General features: G+C 47.7%; 1 protein-coding gene across 1 annotated transcript; it reads left to right on the top strand.

Moving 5' to 3' along the window:
* Positions 1–473: 473 nt before the first annotated feature.
* On the top strand, positions 474–17,787 carry GABRE (gamma-aminobutyric acid type A receptor subunit epsilon; the record flags this gene model as incomplete). Its single annotated transcript, XM_079727166.1, has 9 exons — positions 474–529; positions 4,972–5,192; positions 5,635–5,702; positions 10,054–10,274; positions 11,013–11,095; positions 12,458–12,595; positions 16,669–16,821; positions 16,939–17,138; positions 17,419–17,787. The coding sequence occupies 9 exons, from the start codon at positions 474–476 to the stop codon at positions 17,785–17,787; spliced, it is 1,509 nt and encodes a 502-aa protein (XP_079583292.1).
* Positions 17,788–19,594: the final 1,807 nt, after the last annotated feature.

Below are 19,594 nucleotides of genomic sequence, written 5' to 3'. Positions count from 1 at the left end.
TGCGCACCAGCGGGCTGGAGGGGGTCGCAGCCCCCCACCTTGCCCCTGCGAGGCCCAGTCTGCAGCCTCTCTCCCAGCCGCAGCTGCGGGCCGCCGGTTTCCCGGCCTGGGGCCCGCACACCGCAGGCTCGCCTCCTCCTCCCTCCCCCGCGTCCCCGGCTCCTGGCTGTCTGGCAGCGCTGCGGTGGTGGCGGCGGGGGGCGGGGGGCGGGGTCCTTGGCGACAGGGCTCCTTCCTCCTCTCCCTCCTCCTCCCCACGCCCGCCCGGAGCCTACCCCTCCCTCCGCAGCAGCAAACACGTCGTCGGAGATTTCCATCGGGGCTTAGGGGGCGGGGCCAGGATGGGGGGCGTGGGGCGGGGCAAGTGGGAGGAGTGAAAGTTGGAGCCCAACAAAACCCTCCACACCGCGCTCAGTGCGGCCAGACCTTGCGCAGCGACCTCCGCACAGGTGGTCGCGCCGGTCCCCGCCACGATGTTGACCAAAGTTCTCCTGATCCTCCTGGGCACGTTCATAATCCTTCCGTCGAGGTAAGTCTCCAACCCAGGACCCAGGAGCCCTCCGAGCCCAGCTCCCTCTCTCCGGGAGCGAGGCCGGCTCCTGAGACCCCCGCACCCCGTGTTCCTCGAGCCCCGCGCCCACCCTGCCCCTGGCCCCCGCACGGTCTAGCCTGGTCCCACGTCCCCTCAACGCGCGCGGCCAGCCTCCGCACCGCTTCCCCTAGGACGGGCTCCCTGGGCCCCTGAAGGGGATCCCAGGAAGGAAGACAGGACGCCTGTCACCTGGCCGCTCCTGTCCCCCCTCCCTCTACCCCTCGGGACTCCCGCTCTCCAAACCACCGCGGCGGCCTGGGAACGAGAGAGCGCGTCCCTCCCTTTCTGAGCCTTTCGTGGGAAGAGGCGAGCGGCCAGGGCAGGCTCGCGCTTCTGGGGACTGGGGGGACTTTGGGAAGGTGGCGCCCAGAATGTTGTGCGGGCAGTGGGTGGAAACTGCGCTTAAAATGTTTAGTGTTGGCTAGTCTGTCCTCTCGTTCAAAAAAAAAAAATATATATATATATATATATATATATATTTTTTTTTTTTCCTGCGCGCCTAGTGAGTACCAGGCACTGTGCCAGACAACTCTGACTTTACTTACTTCCCTTCCCACCACTCCTCTGGGTGCCAGTCCCAGGCAGGAGCCCTGGTTTCGTCTAAGAGTTCCCACCCCAGCTGTCCACCTCATCCCCCCTCTGCTGCCAGCTTCCCTCTTCCGCCCTTATCTCCCCAGACACCCTGCTGGGTCTTGGGCAGATGGGAGCCAGAGGCCAGAAATGGTCATCTCTTAGGTCTGTGGTTTGGGTCCTGCATTTCAATACGTCTCCGCTTTTCCAAAGACTAGCAGCAGGTTTCCCCTGAGCAGCCAGCTTCCCTCACACCTTCTTCTGGCCCTGGGACTTTGCCAGGAAGGTTGTCCCCTGCATTTCTGGCTTTTGAGGGTGAAAGATGACTGCTTCATATTTTTGAGATGATTTCCCATTGGGCACAAACTGTCACAAGTTCCTAAGCTTCCTGATCTTTCCAGCATTCTAGAAGCCTCCATGTCACTGGGCTTGTCATGCTTTTCTGTTTGGGGGAGGGGGAGAGGGGAGATGGCTTCTCTCCCCACCCCAGAATGCTTTAGCTCCTCAAGGGAGGGGCTGTGGGGCTCCCTGCTGACTCATTGGTGCACTGGGGAGTGGAGGGGCTGGCCTCATCAGGGGGCTTGGTAAATATTTCTGAATGCGTGCTAGGAATTTCCAGTCATCCACATCACTCCAGATGTGAATTGGACTGGTTGGGAGAGATGACATGGTGACTGGTTAGGGCAAAAGAGGGGTCTGGGGTGCAGAAGGAGGGAGAGGGTGCAGAGAGGAAAACAGCAGAGAAGAGGGGCCGTTGTGATGGAAACTACCCTTCCAGCCAGGGGGAAGGGCTGCAGTAACTGACGTTCAGACAGTGTCAGCAGGGCAACCTGTGATGTCATTAAAGTGCTGGGGAGGTGGCAGCAGGGTGTGCTGGCAAGGGCCACCTTGAACCACCTCGCTCTGGTCCAGGCTCAGCTTAAAATCACTTGTGTGACTTTGGGCACAGCCCCTCCCCCCATCTGGGCCTCAGTTTCTCCATCTGTAAGGCGAAAAAGAGGACTGATTTGGAAAAAAAACAATCCAGTGGCCCTTCTCATGGTCCCTTCCCTCTCCCCAGCTAGTTGACTGAGCATCCTCATGGGGGAGGTGTTGCAGAAATTCACCTCCATCTTAGATCATCACATCTAGAGGATTGTGGATGCCTGAAAAGCCCCCATGGAAAGATCCCACTAGTCCAGTGCATGAGTATTTTCACTTTTCTATTATTTCCAGCTTGGAAAGTGGGCTTAATGGCTAGCTGAGGATAGGTATACATTGTCAGCAGCTCCTTAACCCCAAGGATCCCAGGATGAGGGTGTTTTTTGTTGTTCATTTGAAGGTTTTTTACTGACAAACGCTATTTGTAGGATGACGGCAACCTCAAGACCCTCTGATCTCACTTTCATAGCAGACGTAGTCTGGGAGCAGAAAGGCTCCGGTGGTCTTAGGGCCTTTGCTTGTTTGTTTGCCTCTTGAACCTCGGGGTTTTGTTGTTGGCTTTGGACTTCTGAGGGGGGGGGGCATTGCAGGCTCTTGGGTGGTCTTGGCTAACAGTGCCAGTCCTGATCATGCCTTGCTCCCGTTCAAGTCACTCATTTTGCAGGGTGCCAGTTCCCTAGTTCTCCCTCCTCCCCTCCCACGGTGGCTGGCATGATCTACGCAGAGGACTGGGGGAAAAGCCTCAGGGAAAGAGGACATCTCTGGATATGATATTTGGAAATGGAAACTGCTTTTCCCAAGCCCAGTTCTTCCCTTGCCCACAGCGGGGATTAGCCACTTCAGACATAAGAAATGGCATAGACTTGGCACATCTGCATGCCACTTAAGCAATTCTAAGAGCTTGAAATACTGCAGGAAAACGCATTTTGCTGCTCAAGTTGGCAGTTCCTTGGTCTGCAGTACAGAGACCATGCCCCCATCTCCTGCCCTGTTAACCCCTTATTTGAAGAAGCAAGTTGTCTGATTGCCTTTGTAAAAATAAAATCATTTTGGAAGTGTGACAGAATATAAAAGTGTAAAAACCAGGAGTAGATTTTCACAAAGTAAACATGCCCATGTAACCAGCACCTAGACCAGGAAATAGAACATTGCCAGTCCACTCCCCCACCCCTCACAAGCTTCACCACATTCCCCCTCCAAGTACACCCTCCTCCCCAAAGGAAAACACTCTCCTGCCTTCCAACATCACAGGTTAATTTTGATGATGGCTTTTTAAAAAGCTTTTAATTATAATTTTTTTTCAAAGACATATAAAAGTACAGGGAACAGTAGAGTGAATCTCCATGTACCCATCACCAGCCTCATTAATTATCAACTCATAGCCAGTCTTATTTTCTCTGTATCCCACCCACTCTCCACTTCCAGCTTAAATTCTTTTAAAGCAAATCTCAGACATCATATCATCTCATATGCAATTATTTTAGTATGTATTTCTAATCATAAGGACTTCAAAAACATAATAAAATACCACTATCACACCAAAATTTTTAGAATAACTTCTTCATGCTGAAGAAACTAACCAATCAGTACTCAAATCTCCCTTATTGTGTCATACATATATTTTTGTTGTGTTGTGTTTGTTTTGTTTTTTATGGTTTGCCTTTTAAAATCAGGATTCAAATAAGGTCCATATATTTGCAGATTTCAAAATACTTTTTATTGAATTAGAATATATATGCAGAAAAGTGCTCAGATCATAAGTGCACGGCTGATGAATTGTCAGAAAATGATCACACTGGTATCAAGACACCCCCTGGTGCCCCCTTCCTCACTGCCTCCCAGCAAAGGTAGCATGGCCCTGATTTCTAACACCATTGGTGAGCTTCATACATTAGCAGATGGCTTTTTTAAGTTTAAAAAAATTTTAGTTTAATTCTTTATATTATTTTTTGGCTGTGGTGCATGGCTGTGGCACTCAGGTTGGACTCCTGTTGACCATCTATTTCCTGAATGGCAGTCTTTGTCTTTTCTCAGTGCTCAGAGCTTCCCCTACCCCCAGCCCCCAACTCCAATGCAATGGAGTATCCCAAAAGCAAAGAAATGCAGAATTTTCCCAGTGTTCTAGCCCTCGATGGGAGAGAGTGCTGTGGCTTTCCTGAGCATTCCTCAGCAATCCTGGCCCTCTGCCTGCCCATTTTTGCTCCCAAGTGGCACTAGTCAGGCAGACTAAGACCAAGGCTAGTAATGGCAGCTGATTGGCCAGAGCTCATACACCAATACCCTCTTGATTTTACGTTAAAAATCCTTTTAAAATCTCGAACTTGCTTTTGTTATTGATTTTTTAAAAATAAAGTAGGACCATAAAAAAAAGGATATATAGAAACAGATGCAGAGAACAAACGTATGGCTACCAAGGGGGTAAGGGGTGTGGGATGAATTAGGAGATTGAGATTGACATATATACACTATTGATACTATGTATAAAATAGATAACTAATGAGAACCTGCTGTATAGCACAGTGAACTCTACTCAGTGCTCTGTGGTGACCTAAATGAGAAGGAAATCTGAAAAAGAGGGCTTACATGTATAAGGATAGTTGATTCACTTTACTGTGCAGTAGAAACTAATACAATATTGTAAAGCAACTATACTCCAATAAAATTTTTTTTAAAAAAAGGATAGCATGGGAAGTTCCCAGAGAGCAGCAGCTTTAGAAGAAATTAACAAGAATAATCTGTTACTGGCTCTTAACTTACTGTTACCAGTCACTCTTTAACTATGCCCTGGGTTGCAGGCTTATTTTGGTTTGCTTCTGTCCCAAGAGGTACCAGCTGGGTCCCCTATGGAGCGGAGGACAGAGCTTCACTTGTTTGTTTTTATGTTCTAGGATTGAAGGACCTCATGTTGAATCAGAGAAGGGACCCTCTGCCAGTGATGATGATGTCTATGGCCCCAAGCCCCAGGCTCCTGATAAGGAACTCCCCCCTGAAGAAATAAAGCCCACTGCTATTGATACCCATGACAGACTTGGCAAAATGCCAACAGCCACTGAAATCCTGGATGGTATCTTGACTAACTATGACTACAAACTGCGCCCTGGCATTGGCGGTGAGTAGCAGAACATAGTTCCCCCCCCTACCCCGGAGGGGAAGAGGATTGAGGGCCTAAGTGTGGAGAATGGGCCTGGGGTGTAGGTGATAGTGCCCTGCATGTGGGCAGGAGCAACTGTTGCTGACCTGCGAAGTAAGAGATGTCAACTCCAGTCTCAGCAATGCCATTGACCTTGGACTAGATTTTTCCCTCCTCTCACCCTCAGTTTGTCCAACTATAAAAAGAGATGACTGGACTAGGTGATTGACCTTCGAGGTATGTTCAGCTCTTAACAGTCTATGAATTGGGTCTTGCCATGAAAGAATAAAGAAAGAAATGGTATCAGATGTTGAAACCATGTAGTCCAACCCTCACCCCCTTTATTCCCCACTGACCACACCCTCCCCTGCCCCATGCTTCTGTTTAACACTTACCTCTGCCACTTCTGCTTACTTTACAGAGAGGCCCACTGTGGTCACTGTCGAGCTCTCTGTCAACACCCTTGGGCCTATCTCTATCCTGGACATGGTGAGTACTGAGCTTTGATTATAATGGGGCTTTCACATACTTGTTTTTTCTGTGTGGCTGTAACAAGAGTTTTGGGGGGGGAGAGATTTTAACCAACATGGACTTGAGAAGGAGGCTGAAAGGGAGAAGTCCCTTGCTGCCTGAAGAGGACCTTCAGAATCCTGACTGTATCTTCCTGTCTTTCATTCAAAATAAAAATAATAAAGCAACTTTAAACACCACAGTGGCATGGCTCTTTTCTTCTGATAATGATTTTTTTTGGACTTAAGCCTGTAGTTACCAACTCTTCCTCTAGGAGTGTTTCTCTAATTTTGCCCTAGTTCCTTGTGTCCTTTTCTGTTGCTGTCATCCCAGTGTCACTACTGTCCCCAGTTAGCCTCCATTATCTCCCACTTGATATACACAAAACACAAGGTCCCTGCCTACCCCCCAATCTACCTACTAACCTGGCCTCCTGAGTGATGTGCCTCCTGCAGTCCTGACCCTGCTTAAAGCATGAAGTTCAACCCCACACTCTAGCAGTCAGGGCTCTCCATGGCTAGAGCCAACCCAGGTCTCTATTTTTATTTCTTTTCACCCCTTTAGAGACCACATGCACTAGTCACACTAGCATACAGGTGTTTCCAGGCTATCTTGTACTTCTGAGCCTTTGTTCAAGCTATTTCCAGTTTGGGATGGCATTGTTCCAATTTTCTACCTTATCCTTCAACTTATATCACACTTGTTTACCTGACCTTCTCTACCTCACTGTATTGTAATTATGTACTCTGTCTGCCTTTCTCTCTCAACTATGGGTTTCTTGATGTCAGGGACCCAGTATATATTAGTTGAGCAGACGAATTATAAAAGATGTTCTGCAAATATTACTTTCATCTGCGGAGCCTGATAATGAGGAAGGCTGTGGTAACTAACTCCATCATAGCCATAGCCTTGACCTGGCTCAAGTCAGACACAGTTTTAGCATACACACTGGTACCCAAGAAGCACCATGTGAGTGGGTGAGCTCAGAGTCTAGGCTCTGAGATGGCACTTGCAAATAGATACTCATAGGTAAGTAAACATTCATGGAACATCAAGGTGTTTACATAGGCTGAGTGGAAGACTGGGGTTTCCCACTGTGATGCGTTGTTTGGCTGCCTAGTTCTTGAGGTACAATGTACTTATATATGGCTATGCAAAAAAATTACCCTAAAACACGGTGTCTTAAAATGACCAGTAGTCATTAGGTCACAGCTCCTGTGGGTTAGGAATCCAGGCATGACTTAGCTGGGTCCTCTGTTTCAGGGTCTCACAAGGCTGCAGTTAAGGTGTCAGTTGGGGCTGGGGTCTCATCTGAAGACTCGACTAAGGGAGGATCCACTTCCAAGTTCTCACGTGGTTGTTGGCAAGGTTCAGTTCTTCTCTGGCTGCTGTCTGTAGGCCTTCTACAGTCCCTGCCATGTGGGCCTCTCCACAGGACAGCTCACAATGTGGCAGGTGGCTTCCCTTAGAGTGAGCAAGAGCATGAGAAAAACTGCTGAAGATGGAAGCCGTAAACTTTTGGGAAATAACAAGGAAGAAGAGAAACATGAGAGGAGACAGATCTTTTTGAGTTTCTGTTGACATTTTAAAGCTCTTTTTTTCCTCTTCCCTTGATGTCAGATTTACTCCTTGCTGTTATCAATGTGCTTACCACTAAGTGAGTATGAATTTAGCAATCAGTTTGATTAAAATTGTTGATAAACTAAGAAACGCTGGGTTCTGAGCCAGAGGTTGAGTTCTTCTGGTCCACCATCATGGCCACTGTTTACTGTTAATAGGAAAGGGAACTTTTAGATCATTGGTGGGGGGATGGAGAAAGTGGTCTGAAGAGTAGTAGAAAATCTGTGTACAATCTCCTTGCTATTTGCGTAAGATATAATTTTGGGAAACCTATTTCTATCATCTGCAAGAGCCTGTGTGGCAGCAGAGCAGCAGCCCCACTCACAGTAGCTGAATACCCTATCCCTCTTTGCTCTATGCCTACTAATGTTGGCAGCATTGGTCTCACCTGAAGTGATGATACCTGACAAGCCTGAGAGATACAGTTTAATAACCCAGCAGTCACCGAACCTGGCATGCAACACAGAGCTGGTCCAAAGAGGAGCCAACAATTTGATTTTCTTTGGCCAGTAACATAGTGCTATCGCCTGGGCCAAGTGCCTTTAGAACATTCCAAACACTCATGTGGTATTAAATTTCCCGGAGAAGTCTGGCCTTCTACATAGTTCCAAATAGTTCTTTAAAGCTGTGGGAGGTCCCAGTCCTTGTACAGGCTACTTTTCTCTGGTGATTCTGTAGAGTCCAGTGCTTGGTGAGGAGGAGTTCCAACATCCTTCAGTCAATCAGAGGTTGTGTAGAGCACAGAATTTGTCCTCAGGGAGAGAAAACAAGCCCCCTTGTCAAACTGGGGAAAAACTGAACCGTTAGTTATCAGTTGATGTGTAGTGAAGTTACAATTGGAATCTTGTTAAATAGAAATTAAATGCTCATTTGAAACACTCTAACATAGAGCAGGAGCCAGGCGTGGATTGTAGAGGGGAAGGCTTCCTCTGGCTACCCAGAAGTTCTGTAGGCCAATTTGGAAGTGCCAGCCACTTAGGACTGCAGAGCCACCCTGAAGGCCACTTGTGAAGGCCGGTGTGGCTGGGCAGGGCAGGGCTGGGGGCTCCCATGTGAATGGTAGCCAGGCTGCCAGCTTTTTTCTGTGTGGTGCTCTGGACTCCTCCAGGGAACATTCTCGGCCTAGGGGTCTGGCTCCCTGCAATTTTGCAGTGACTCTCACCACCTGTTGGCCTGATCAGCAAAGGCAAGCAGGGATTGTACTGACCCTCTGCATCCCCACCCTGAGGGCTCTACAGGCCTCCCAGGTTGTGGTTTTCCGGTTGGTGTTCATTGTTTGATGCAGGATAACTCAGGGGAAAGACCTAGGGGTCCTGCAGAGGAAAACTGGACCTTGATCCTAAAGGGATTCTTGGAGCAAGTGAAGTAAGCACTGGAGAGGAAGATGGGTGAAGGTTGTCCCAGGGCAAGGCCATGTTAACGGTGCTCTGAGCGTCAGAGCCAGTATGTTCCCATTAACTGTTTGACGTTGAACAGGCTCCTTTGTCTCTGAGCCTCAGTGTTGCTACCTCTAAAATAAAGGAGATTGGCCTAGCCCTCAAGGTTCTACCTTGGCATAGTTCTGGTACTTGCTGTTCCAGCTGCTTGCAATTTATTACAGTCTGTTTTTTCTCTCTTCAATACCAGTGGTGAGATTTCTAGCTTCTCATGCTTCTTGCTATTAAACATTCTTTTTGATGTTTAATAATTTATAGGCTAATGAGAATTGTAAGCTTCTTGAGAGTCCAATCATGAGAATTTTGTTCACATAGCATGTGTCTGGTACATAGAAAACTCTCAGTACAATCCTCCCTCAGAATATGTTGCGGATTGGTTCTAGGACACCTCCCACCCTCCACAGATACCAAAATCTGAGGATGCTCAAGTCCCTTATATAAAGTGGTGTAGTATTTACATATAACCTATGCACGTCCTCTTGTAAACTTTAAATCATCTCTAGATTACTTATGACACCGAATACAATGTAAATGCTATGTAAATAGTTGCGAGTGAGGGACAAATTCAAGTTTTGCTTTTTGGAACTTTCTGGAATTTTTTTGGGGGGGGTTGAATCTGCAGATGTGGAACCCACAGATACAGGGGCTGACTGTAAATGTTTTGGTTAAATACTACAATCCCTTAAAATTTCTTTAATTAGTTGCTACTCAAACCTCAGACTACCTCCCTCTGCATGTCTGTGAGTGGTAAAGTTTTATTAAATTGAATCCTTATCTTCAAAAAAAATAATTTATGAGCTATTCAATATCTAGAGACCAAATAATCATGGGTTAATTAACGTCTGTGCTCCCCAAATAAAAGCTGAAAGGGGCAACTTCACTGTATGCAATCAAAAGTGTGTGTGTTTGTAAATGTTTACAATGATTTTGACCTGAGATCTTTGATTTTCTATGGAAATATGGGGGCTGAGAGGGTGTTGGCCTGCTACAAGGGAGTAGTGACGTGATGAGCCAAGCCTGTACAATTAAGCCGCCATCACCTGTGTGTTTCTGGATTAAATGCATCTTCCCAGATTGTTGTTCATTCAGGAATGTTTTTTTTTCTTTTGGGAATACCTGGAAATAGAAAACATCCTACAGCCAAACTCATGCTGTTTTCCTCTGTGCAAACCTAAGTGGGTCCCTATCTACTTGATAGGCCCATCACAGGATGGCATGGGAATGTTCTTTGCCTGCACAGCCCCAAATGTGTGCTTTTCTATCCTTGCCACCAGGAATACACCATTGACATCACCTTCTACCAGACTTGGTATGATGAACGCCTTCGTTTCAATGGCAGCTTTGAAAGCTTTGTTCTGAATGGCAACTTGGTGAGCCTGTTATGGATCCCAGACACCTTTTTTAGGAATTCTAAGAGGACCCAAGAGCATTCGATCACCATGCCCAACCAGATGGTCCGCATCCACAAGGATGGCAAAGTGTTGTACACAATCAGGTATGTCAAGCCTCTGGAGTCTTGCCTCTTGAGACTCTTCTTCCTCTCCTGAGAATTCTTGCCAAAGAAACATGGGCAGAGGTTTCATCCTGAATGATACTTCTAAGGGCCCCTCCAGCTTTCCTAAACCATGAGCTCAATCCCCTCATGTACTGACACACACACTAAGGCCTCAAAATAGAAAGATATTGCTTAAGACCACACACCAAGTTTGTAGCAGAGCTTGGACTGATATCTAGTTACTTGGCTCCAAGTCCAGAGCTCCCCCAACTAGAATGTAGCACGGTGACTGCGTTGTGTGGACAGTTCCACCCCAAGTGGGCACTGGATGTAAAGACACGTCCACAGTGGTGGAATTGTCCAGGCGGAGCAGCAACACAGCAGTTGGAAAGATACCTAAGACCAGGCTGGATACTTGAATGCCTGGCTGGGAAAGGTTGTGTACAGGTGATAAGGTTGCAGGGAGGTAATAAACAGTGGGAGAGTGTTGGCAGGTCCTTGAAGGTGGGATGGGCAAGAAGCAAAAGTCCATCTAAGTTAGTCCATACGTTTCTCTGATGATGGAGACCAGAGTAGCCAGGTATTTCCAAGCTGTTCTTCCTCTCTTTTTGTCTTTCCTTTGAGCTCTTTGTCTCAGCTCCCACCATTGCCACACATTGGTGGTGGTCCCCAGGCCCAAGCTGGGTGGATACCTGAGTGTTCAGGGTCAGCCTAATGAGGCTCCTTTCTCCCTTCCAGGATGACCATTGATGCTGGATGCTCACTCCACATGCTCAAATTTCCAATGGATTCTCACTCTTGCCCTCTGTCTTTCTCTAGCTGTGAGTACCTTCTTAGGTTTCTGGGGCCCCAGAGTCATCATGCTGGGCCCCTTCTTTTTCTCATCCTTTCCCTTTACATTTTTCTGCCTCTGCTTTTTCCCCTAAGATGGTGCCAAAGTTGTCCAGGGCCTCCCAATCCATCCTCATCTCCTTTCCTGCTAACAATACTGTGTTGCTTAAACTGGGCTTCACGTTGGGTTCGTTCCTCTCCTGTCCACCCCACCTCAAATCAGTCACCGGCCTCTGAAGTGTATCTCAAGTATGTCTGCTCTCCATCTCCACTGTCACTACTACCTTGGTTTAGGTCTTTGTCATATTCCACTTGGACTTTGCAACATCTTCACTTTGAAGCCGAACATGTCCAAAACTAAGTATATGGTCTTCACCGAACCTCTACCCCCAAGACAGATGTGTTGCTTCTGTGTTCCCATTTGTCTCATTGAAAGGCACCATCACCCACTCAGTTGTCCAAGCCAAGAACTCTGATGCTTCTTTCTCCTTCACCTCCTCATCTATTCAATCAACACATCCTGTTGGTGTTCCCTCCCGAATCTCTGTCGATCCTATTTCTCTGCATTCTCACTGCCACAGCTTCGAATCCTGCCTTCATTCATTTTATTGTGCCCGGGTTACTGAACTGGCCTCCCATAACTGGTCTCCCTGACAACATGCCATCCTAGTATAAGAACCAGAGTGACCTAGCTGAAGCATCATCTAGACTAGGTCACTTCTTAGTTTCAAATCCTTCCTGAACTCTCATCGATCAATTCCAAATTGCTTAGAATAGCCCTCAAGGCCCTTCATGAACTGGCCCGTGCTATCTACTCCTACATACCTCATCCATCCTCTGTGGGCTAGCCATCCTGAACTTTTGACATTTCCATAATACATCAGGCATTTTCACCTTTCTGTGCATAGAACACCTTCCTCAACCCTTCAGCCTCATCCATACAGAAAATGTTTATATTGGACTTTTAAGACTTATTGGGAATGTCACCAACTCTCTGGAATCTTTTCTGGGTGTGTCTGCAACTGATCTTTCCCTTCTTTGTTTCCACACTCTCCCACGGGCGGAAGCTTCTCAGAGGTATTACAACAATTACAGATGTGTACTTACTGTCTTACTCAATAAAATGTGAATGCTTGAGAGCAGGGCTCCTGCCTTGCTTGTCTCTGTATGTCCAGCACAGGGCGTCGTACTGAGGAATGCTCAGTAAATGCACTTATTGGATGGACTTCAGCAATGAGGTAAGAGAGGTAAGGTCCCACAGCTGGTGAGGCCAGAGTCAGACACCATGCTGGTGGAGACCTCAGCTGGGCTTCCCAGTCTCACATGACTCTCCTTCCCACGTTGCCTTACAGTTTCCTATCCTGAGAATGAGATCATCTACAAGTGGGAAAATTTCAAGCTTGAAATCAATGAGAGTAATTCCTGGAAGCTCTTCCAGTTTGATTTTATAGCAGTGAGCAACACGACTGAAACTATCACAACCGTAGCTGGTAAGTGTGCCTTTGAGCCAAGGCTAGGCAGCAGAGGCCCAGGAGGGTGGTAGGGATGACTGGAGGTGGGCATCCATTCATCCAAATGCTTATGTAATCATCCCATGAAAATACTGTAGAACATGGCTCCTGTTTTGTAAATGCTAAGCACTTACAACTGTTTGCAGAGGAAACTGAGACTTTGTAACTACATCTCAGTCTCATCTGCAAAGAAGTAAGTGCTTTGCCAAGCCCCGGAGAGGGTAGGTAAGTAGACTAAGTTTTATTGCTGTCAGAATTTGCAACTAGGTTTGTCATGCAGACCCTTCAGTTTCGAAGTCTTTGTTACAACTGACCTACTTGGATGACTTTGGGAAATGGAGGTCATGTGACTTCTCCATACTCAGAAGCAATCCAAGTGGTTCTAGTTGAGTGGGATGCAAAGTCCTTCCTAATGGGAGGTGGAGGCTTGAGTTGTGTCATCAGCTAGGTGAGAGCTGGGATAATATGGAGGAGGTTTCAGCAGCTACAGTGGCTGCTATATCAACATTTATTTTAAAGGAGCAGGTCTGATACGCACAGATTCCTGTGAAAGACTTCATGGTGGATTCAACGTGGACGTGGTGATCACTGGTTTTCTGACCTTGTCCCTAACAAGGACTAAAGGGGAGGGTCCTGGGTCTCTTAAACTTTAGCTCCCAATTAGGTGTGAGTGTCTTTGCTTGTGTTCCTAGGTGATCTGAATGAGGAGCCAAGGGACCTCCCTAGCGTTGCTCCCAGAGCAGCCCTGGAAACCCTCTTCACACATACTGACCAAGTCAGGGCAGTGGCGGCACTGCCCTCATCGTTTCCAGAATACGGATGGAACCAGTCACTCAACCAGCCATTTGCCATGGGAAGCGTCTTGCTTTGCTTCCATGTGGCTAGGCGGAAAATCTGCTTTTTCTTTACTTGTTGAATTGGTCACTGGGTGAGGGATAGCTCATGCTCATCCGGCTAGAGCTTTGCTTGCACAGCACTAGGCAGGGGCAGAGGGCTGCTTTACAAATGCTTTCCTTTTTCTCGGGGGCTCTGGGTAAACAATTTTACTACCTTTGACTTAGGACCCTTGCTCTTCTGCCAGCTAACCATTGGCATGCCTCTTGCCTTTCTGCACCTCAGTTTCCCCAGACAGGTTGGGGACCCATCATCAAAAAGCAGCAGAGGAGACAAGGCCCAGGGGCTTTCAAGTCACTAGTGGTTCCGTTTAGTAGATGGCTGTGCATTGTTTCAAAATGGTGCCCTAGTGACTACAAAGCCCCCGAGCCAGCATCATCACCAAAGCAATGACAATAGGTAAGCACCAGTCCTCCTTGGGAGAGAAGAGGGTTCTTGGGAGAAAGGAGAAGGGCTTCTTTCTCTTCTGCCAGAGATGAGTTGATCTTGAATCATGGTTTCTTCAGTATCATAGTTATCTTTGGGACTGAACCCAAACTCTTTCAGTCAGTCCCTGGGCAGTTCTCTCCATCTGGAACAGACTTATGCACTCAGCTCCTAAGGGTTCAGAATGAAGTGGTAGCATGCTACTCTGGCCACCTTGGGCCTTCAACCAGAGAATCCCTGCTTCAGGAGGCATTCAGAGAGTCCAGCCTTGCCCCCAGTGAGTGAGTCATCTTTCACTGTTGGCTGTTGAGCTTTTGATAGAATTTTACCCCTGATTAGGATTTTGCTTTCTCGCAAGGGAGTTTCTTCCTTCTCTAGACAATTCTGTTCATCAGAAAAATCTCCCTGTTCATCTGAAATTGGAGTCTCTGGAACTTCCACCCATAAGACTTAGTTCTTTTTCCCTACAAATACTGAGCTTACAGTAAGTCCAGTCAGTCTTCCACAGGGTCAAGATAAAAGAACTAGTATTATGGTTCCAGCCCTGGGTCATATTCTTTTATAGACTATACAACTGTAGTTCTTTTTCTTCCCCCTTGTTCTTCAAAGCTTTGGCTCCACTCATCCTTCTAGTCCCAGTCCTCTGGACACAGTCTTTTTGATTGTGTTCCTCTGACAGTGCAGTGACCAACTGTGGTCTGGCTAAAGCAGATAAGAGCAGAAAGCATCTTTAGCTTTTTCCCCCTTTGGCTCCTTAACCCCAGGTATCTTTTTTTCCCTTACCCATACTCCTCCATTCCTCAGAAATAAGAAAGTGTGTGTTAATATCCTTCACTTGGCCTTAAAAGACAAATTCCCATCTCTTGACAAGTAGAGAAGGTTCTTCTTTGCTGAAATAAATAAAATAAAAATAGAAAAAGCTGATAGAATAATAAATCTTGTTGTAACAAGAATATATAAACTCAGCAAAGTTTTGTGGGGAGTGGTTGTAGCTGAGTAGGGCTGTCTTAAATTGCAGTCAAGACCCCAGGACAAGGGAACTAGGATCTTGATAAATACATTCTGGCTAGTAGACAAGTGCGAGTGGTCCCTGCAGCAGCCCTGGAGGAGGAGTTCTATCCACAAAGCTACTATTCTGGACACAGGTGTTCAACTGACCCCAGGCTACTTCCTTGCCTTTTTCCAGAAGATTCTGAGAAGTCTTGCCCCTTGAGTGTCAGTGCTGACAAGGTGAGTAGGAAAGGCTGCTCTTCTCATTCAGTCCCAACATACCCAGACTTGCTGGGCAGGTGATCTATTTTCTAAAATAGGAAGACACATGGACAGGTTAGTGTTCTAGTCTGCCTTACAAAGCTGTTGCCAGGAAGCAGCAAGAGTTGTTGAGCATCTGCTAGGTTCCAGGCTGTGCTGTGCATGGATGGGCAGGAGTGTAGCAACAGGGCTCAGATGAGCCCTGTCGTGAAGGGGTTTAAAAACCCACCTAACTCAAGGCCAGGGAATTCTACAGCATCACTGAGGCGGAAAGTTGGAGCTTAGCTTCACTAAGGAGCCAGAATTTGAACTATTATAAATCCAACATGATGTTGAGAGCAAAAAGGGATATTCTGGCCTCAGAAAAGACTCCAAAATCCCTGGAGTCATGGTGAGCATGCAGTGTTTGGGATGGGTGTGTCAGAGTATAAGCAACATGAAATGTACAGTAGAAGATGCCAACTGTAGATATAGGTTGTCATCAGGTCCTGTAGGAGCCATCACTATCTAGGCTGAGAGCCAACATCAACGACATGATACCCAATGAATGCGGAGACCTCAGTCTGCCTTGTGGATGTATACTCTGCAGACCTGACATCTAGAGGGCTGACTGAAATTTTCACTTTCAACTAATTCTTCTATTTTCTTGAAACACTCAATTTGGGCTAGGGTAATAGACTAAGAACAGGGAGTCCAGGGTTTGAATATTGATATAAATATATGCATGATATCTCAGGGAATCTGAGCAGATGGGGTTAGCTTAGAGTAGGGTGTATGTGTAAGATGTCAGTTGGAGCCAGGTTGTGGTGAGCCTTCAGCATCAGATTACAGAGTGTAGACTTGATTCTGTAGCTCCTGTGGAGCAGGGAACCATCAGAGGTTTGGGGTAGGCAAGTGATTTCTTTTGGCCATTGATGGAACAGTGCTAACTAAGGCATTTCACCAGCATATGAATGTATAGGAAGGAGGCTGAATAGCTTCTGTGCTTCCCCCACCACAGATCACTTTTAATTCATTTCCTGACAGTATACATTGTAAGGGCCAGTAGTGCACATATAAGACAATGATTCTGCAGACTAGATATGGCACCTCAGTGGTTGTAAAGGCCTCAGTCAGCCATCTGGACATTAGCTGTGTGGTTCTGATATCTAGAGGCCTAACTGATTTTACTGCTTTCACTTCACTATTCTGTCCCCCACCCTGGTAAGACAGATGTGGGATGTGGGACAGCAAACTGAGAAAGAAGTTATTAAGGTTCTAGCCCTGGCTTAGCTCTTAACTGACCATGGGTCTTGTTGTGAGTCTTCTCTCGGGCTTCTTCTGACCCTCCGTGTGTGGCATTGGATTAATGTGCCTCTATCCTAGGACCGTGGTGGGCATCCCATGAGCTGAACAATAGGACCCTTAATATGCATGTCTTGCGTGTGGGAGACCCTCATGGCAATGCTGTAATGAAGTGATATTTTTTAAATATCTTCCAGGCGATTACGTAGTCATGACGCTTTTCTTCAACGTGAGCAGGAGGTTTGGCTTTGTGGCCTTTCAAAACTACGTTCCTTCTTCTGTGACCACGATGATCTCCTGGATTTCCTTTTGGATCAAGAAAGACTGTGCTCCAGCCAGGACTTCTTTAGGTAAGTGGGTATGGTGGGCATACACATGAGGCACAGAATTGCATTTTCAGGGGTCCTTTCCAAAGTGTAATATATAGAGCAGTAGCTCCGCCCACCTCCACTCCTGTGCTTTCACAGGGATCACTTCTGTACTCACCATGACCACTTTGGGCACCTTTTCCCGGAAGAATTTCCCACGTGTCTCCTATATCACAGCTTTGGATTTCTATATTGCGATCTGCTTCATCTTCTGCTTCTGTGCTCTGATGGAGTTTGCCGTGCTCAACTTCCTGACCTACAACCGAACAGCACCCCGTGGTTCTCCGAAACTTCGCCATGTATGAGCTGGGTATGGGAGTGGTGGCAAGGCTTTGGAGTACGGAGGCATGCAAGTGAGGGCACTAGGACTCATGACACGTGGGTGGCCAGCTCACCAAGTGATGGGGGTAACCTGGGGCTTTGGGGGGAGTTGAGTAAACTTTCTGATGTGATGGTGGGAATTCTGGGGGGCAAGAAACAGTGTGCCAAGGACGGAATCTCCAGGAAACCCTGAGGCAGCACCTAGGCTTGGCTCACCTTCCCTTGCCTTGTTCTGACTTCTTCCCTTGTTCCTTTCAGCCTCGTGCCCATGCACATGACCCAACCCCTTCCTGTGTCCGTGTCATCGAGCATCCGGAAGCTTTTGTGTGCGACATTGAGGACCCCGAGGAGGAGGAGGAAAGTGAGGAAGAGGAGAGTGAGGAAGAGGAGGGCCCATCTTGCCCAGCCCGGCAGTCCGTCAGGCCAGGCAGCACCCCTCGCCCTGGTGGCTGTTGCAAGTGGTGCGAGAAGTACTGCTGCATGGTCCCCACTTGCGAGGGCAGCACCTGGCAGCAGGGCCGCCTCTTCATCCATGTCTACCGCCTTGATAACTACTCGCGAGTGATTTTCCCAGTCACCTTCTTTTTCTTCAATGTGCTCTACTGGCTTGTTTGCCTTAACCTGTAGGTACCAGCTGGTACCCTGTGGGGAAGCCTCCCCAGTTCCCCAGGAGGCCCCACAGCCTTTGCCTAGGGAGTTGGGGGAAGTAACAGCAGCAGCAGCAGGAGCAACTAGAGAGCGTCTTTCCTTCCCCCCTGCCCAAATAGAAGCCTGCAGGGAATTGGTCCTTGCTGGCCCTCTCCCCTACCTGGCCCATTCACTGAATCTCCTTAGCAGCACATTTCAAGTCAAATGAACCCCCTCTCTATTCCTCAAGGGGCATTTATGATGCTCAGGCTTCAAAAGGTAGGCTCTCAGTGACCAGCTCCCTAAGATGGTGTCCATGTAGGAGTGGATTAGCTATCTCCCAAAAGGGCTAACACCCACTGCCTTTTCCCAGAAACCCAGTACTGCCTTGGTGGTGCTCCAGGCCCAGCTCTGGCCTCAGCCTCAAAGTGCACAGACCAGCTACTTGCCTGTTCCTGACACCTCCTTAAGATGCTGGGCAGCAGTGTTAACAGCAGGAGGGAATCCCCATCCTTAAGTCAGATTATTATAGCCTTGATTCTGTCTCCCTGCCCTCCCTTCCCCTGCAGATAGATGGACACTGGCATTAACCCTTTAGGAGGAGGGGAGTCAGCAATTGAGGACAGTATCCCTCCCTCTGCTGCTGTGACATCTCCATCTCCCTTCCCCGCTGGCCTTCATTCCTCATCTGCAGTACCAATTCAATGCCTTGCATCCAGTGGGTATCTATTTTCGTGTGTGATAATACTAATGACCCCCTGCTTTTTATGCCACCTTCTTCCTCCTCCTTGACCCTTGTGACTCTTTCTGTAACTTTCCCAGTGACTTTCCCAGCCCCGACCCAGGTGCTAGGCCATGGAGACTTCCCGGAGCCAAGAAACTAAGGGAACTCTGCTTTGCAGCGGGCATTACCCGCATTGGTTGGTGCCCAGCTAAGGCACAGCATAGGAGTTCTGCCACTTCCTTGGCCCCTGGACCCATGAGCCAGTCCACTCCTATCCCTGGGGCACTCTGACAATCACAATCAATCAATTGAATTCCCTTAAATTTGTATAGCACTTTACCTTTTGCAAAAGCACTTTTGACAAATTATTTCTATTTTGAGTCTCACAGCCCTGTGATATATTCAGGGCAGGATTCTTATCCCCATTTTGCAGATGAGAACCCTGAGGCACAGATTTCTATGGGACCGTGGATCTCACTGGAAACTACCCAGGAGCCCACTGTCACCTTCTATACCACATGACAGGGCTAGGCAGCTCTTTTCACCATGATTTGATTCTATAGCCTCTGCTGGCACCCCAGTGGCAGGGCCCAGAGTGGCAGCCTCTTTTCAGCATTGGCCTGCTCAATTCCTGGGCCTCAGGTGCTCAGACTGCCCCTAAGATCTAACCTCTCCTGGCTCTGGTAACCCAGTGAGGTGAATTTGGACACGCCCCAATGCTTGTATATGCTGAATGAAATCTGTGTCTGTATTTTATTGGGGGGTGGGTAGGATGGGGATCCATCTGCTTTTTGTCACCATCAAGTGAGAAGGGGAAATATATCAATAAATATATCAGCAAAGCATAGAAGGTGTGGCTGGTTTCTTGGGCATTCAAGTTTGCTCTCAGCTCAGGTTTTAAATCTTAACTCAGTGACCCAAACATTTGTCTGTTACCCTCTCCCATCCATGACTCCCAGACCTACCACGCATGCACCATGTCCCCTTCTCTCAGTGGAGAACTTAAGGGAAGAGAGTGACCAAGCGGGTGGCCCCCTTTTACTGATTCCCTTACTTACTCCTATGCCACTTCTCCCCTCCATG

This window comes from Hyperoodon ampullatus (genome assembly GCF_949752795.1).
Source record: "Hyperoodon ampullatus genome assembly, chromosome: X".
In the NCBI taxonomy this organism is placed as follows: Eukaryota; Metazoa; Chordata; class Mammalia; order Artiodactyla; family Ziphiidae; genus Hyperoodon; species Hyperoodon ampullatus.
The sequence above is the reverse complement of the archived record's forward strand: the minus strand, read 5'-3'. Positions and strand labels throughout refer to the sequence as shown.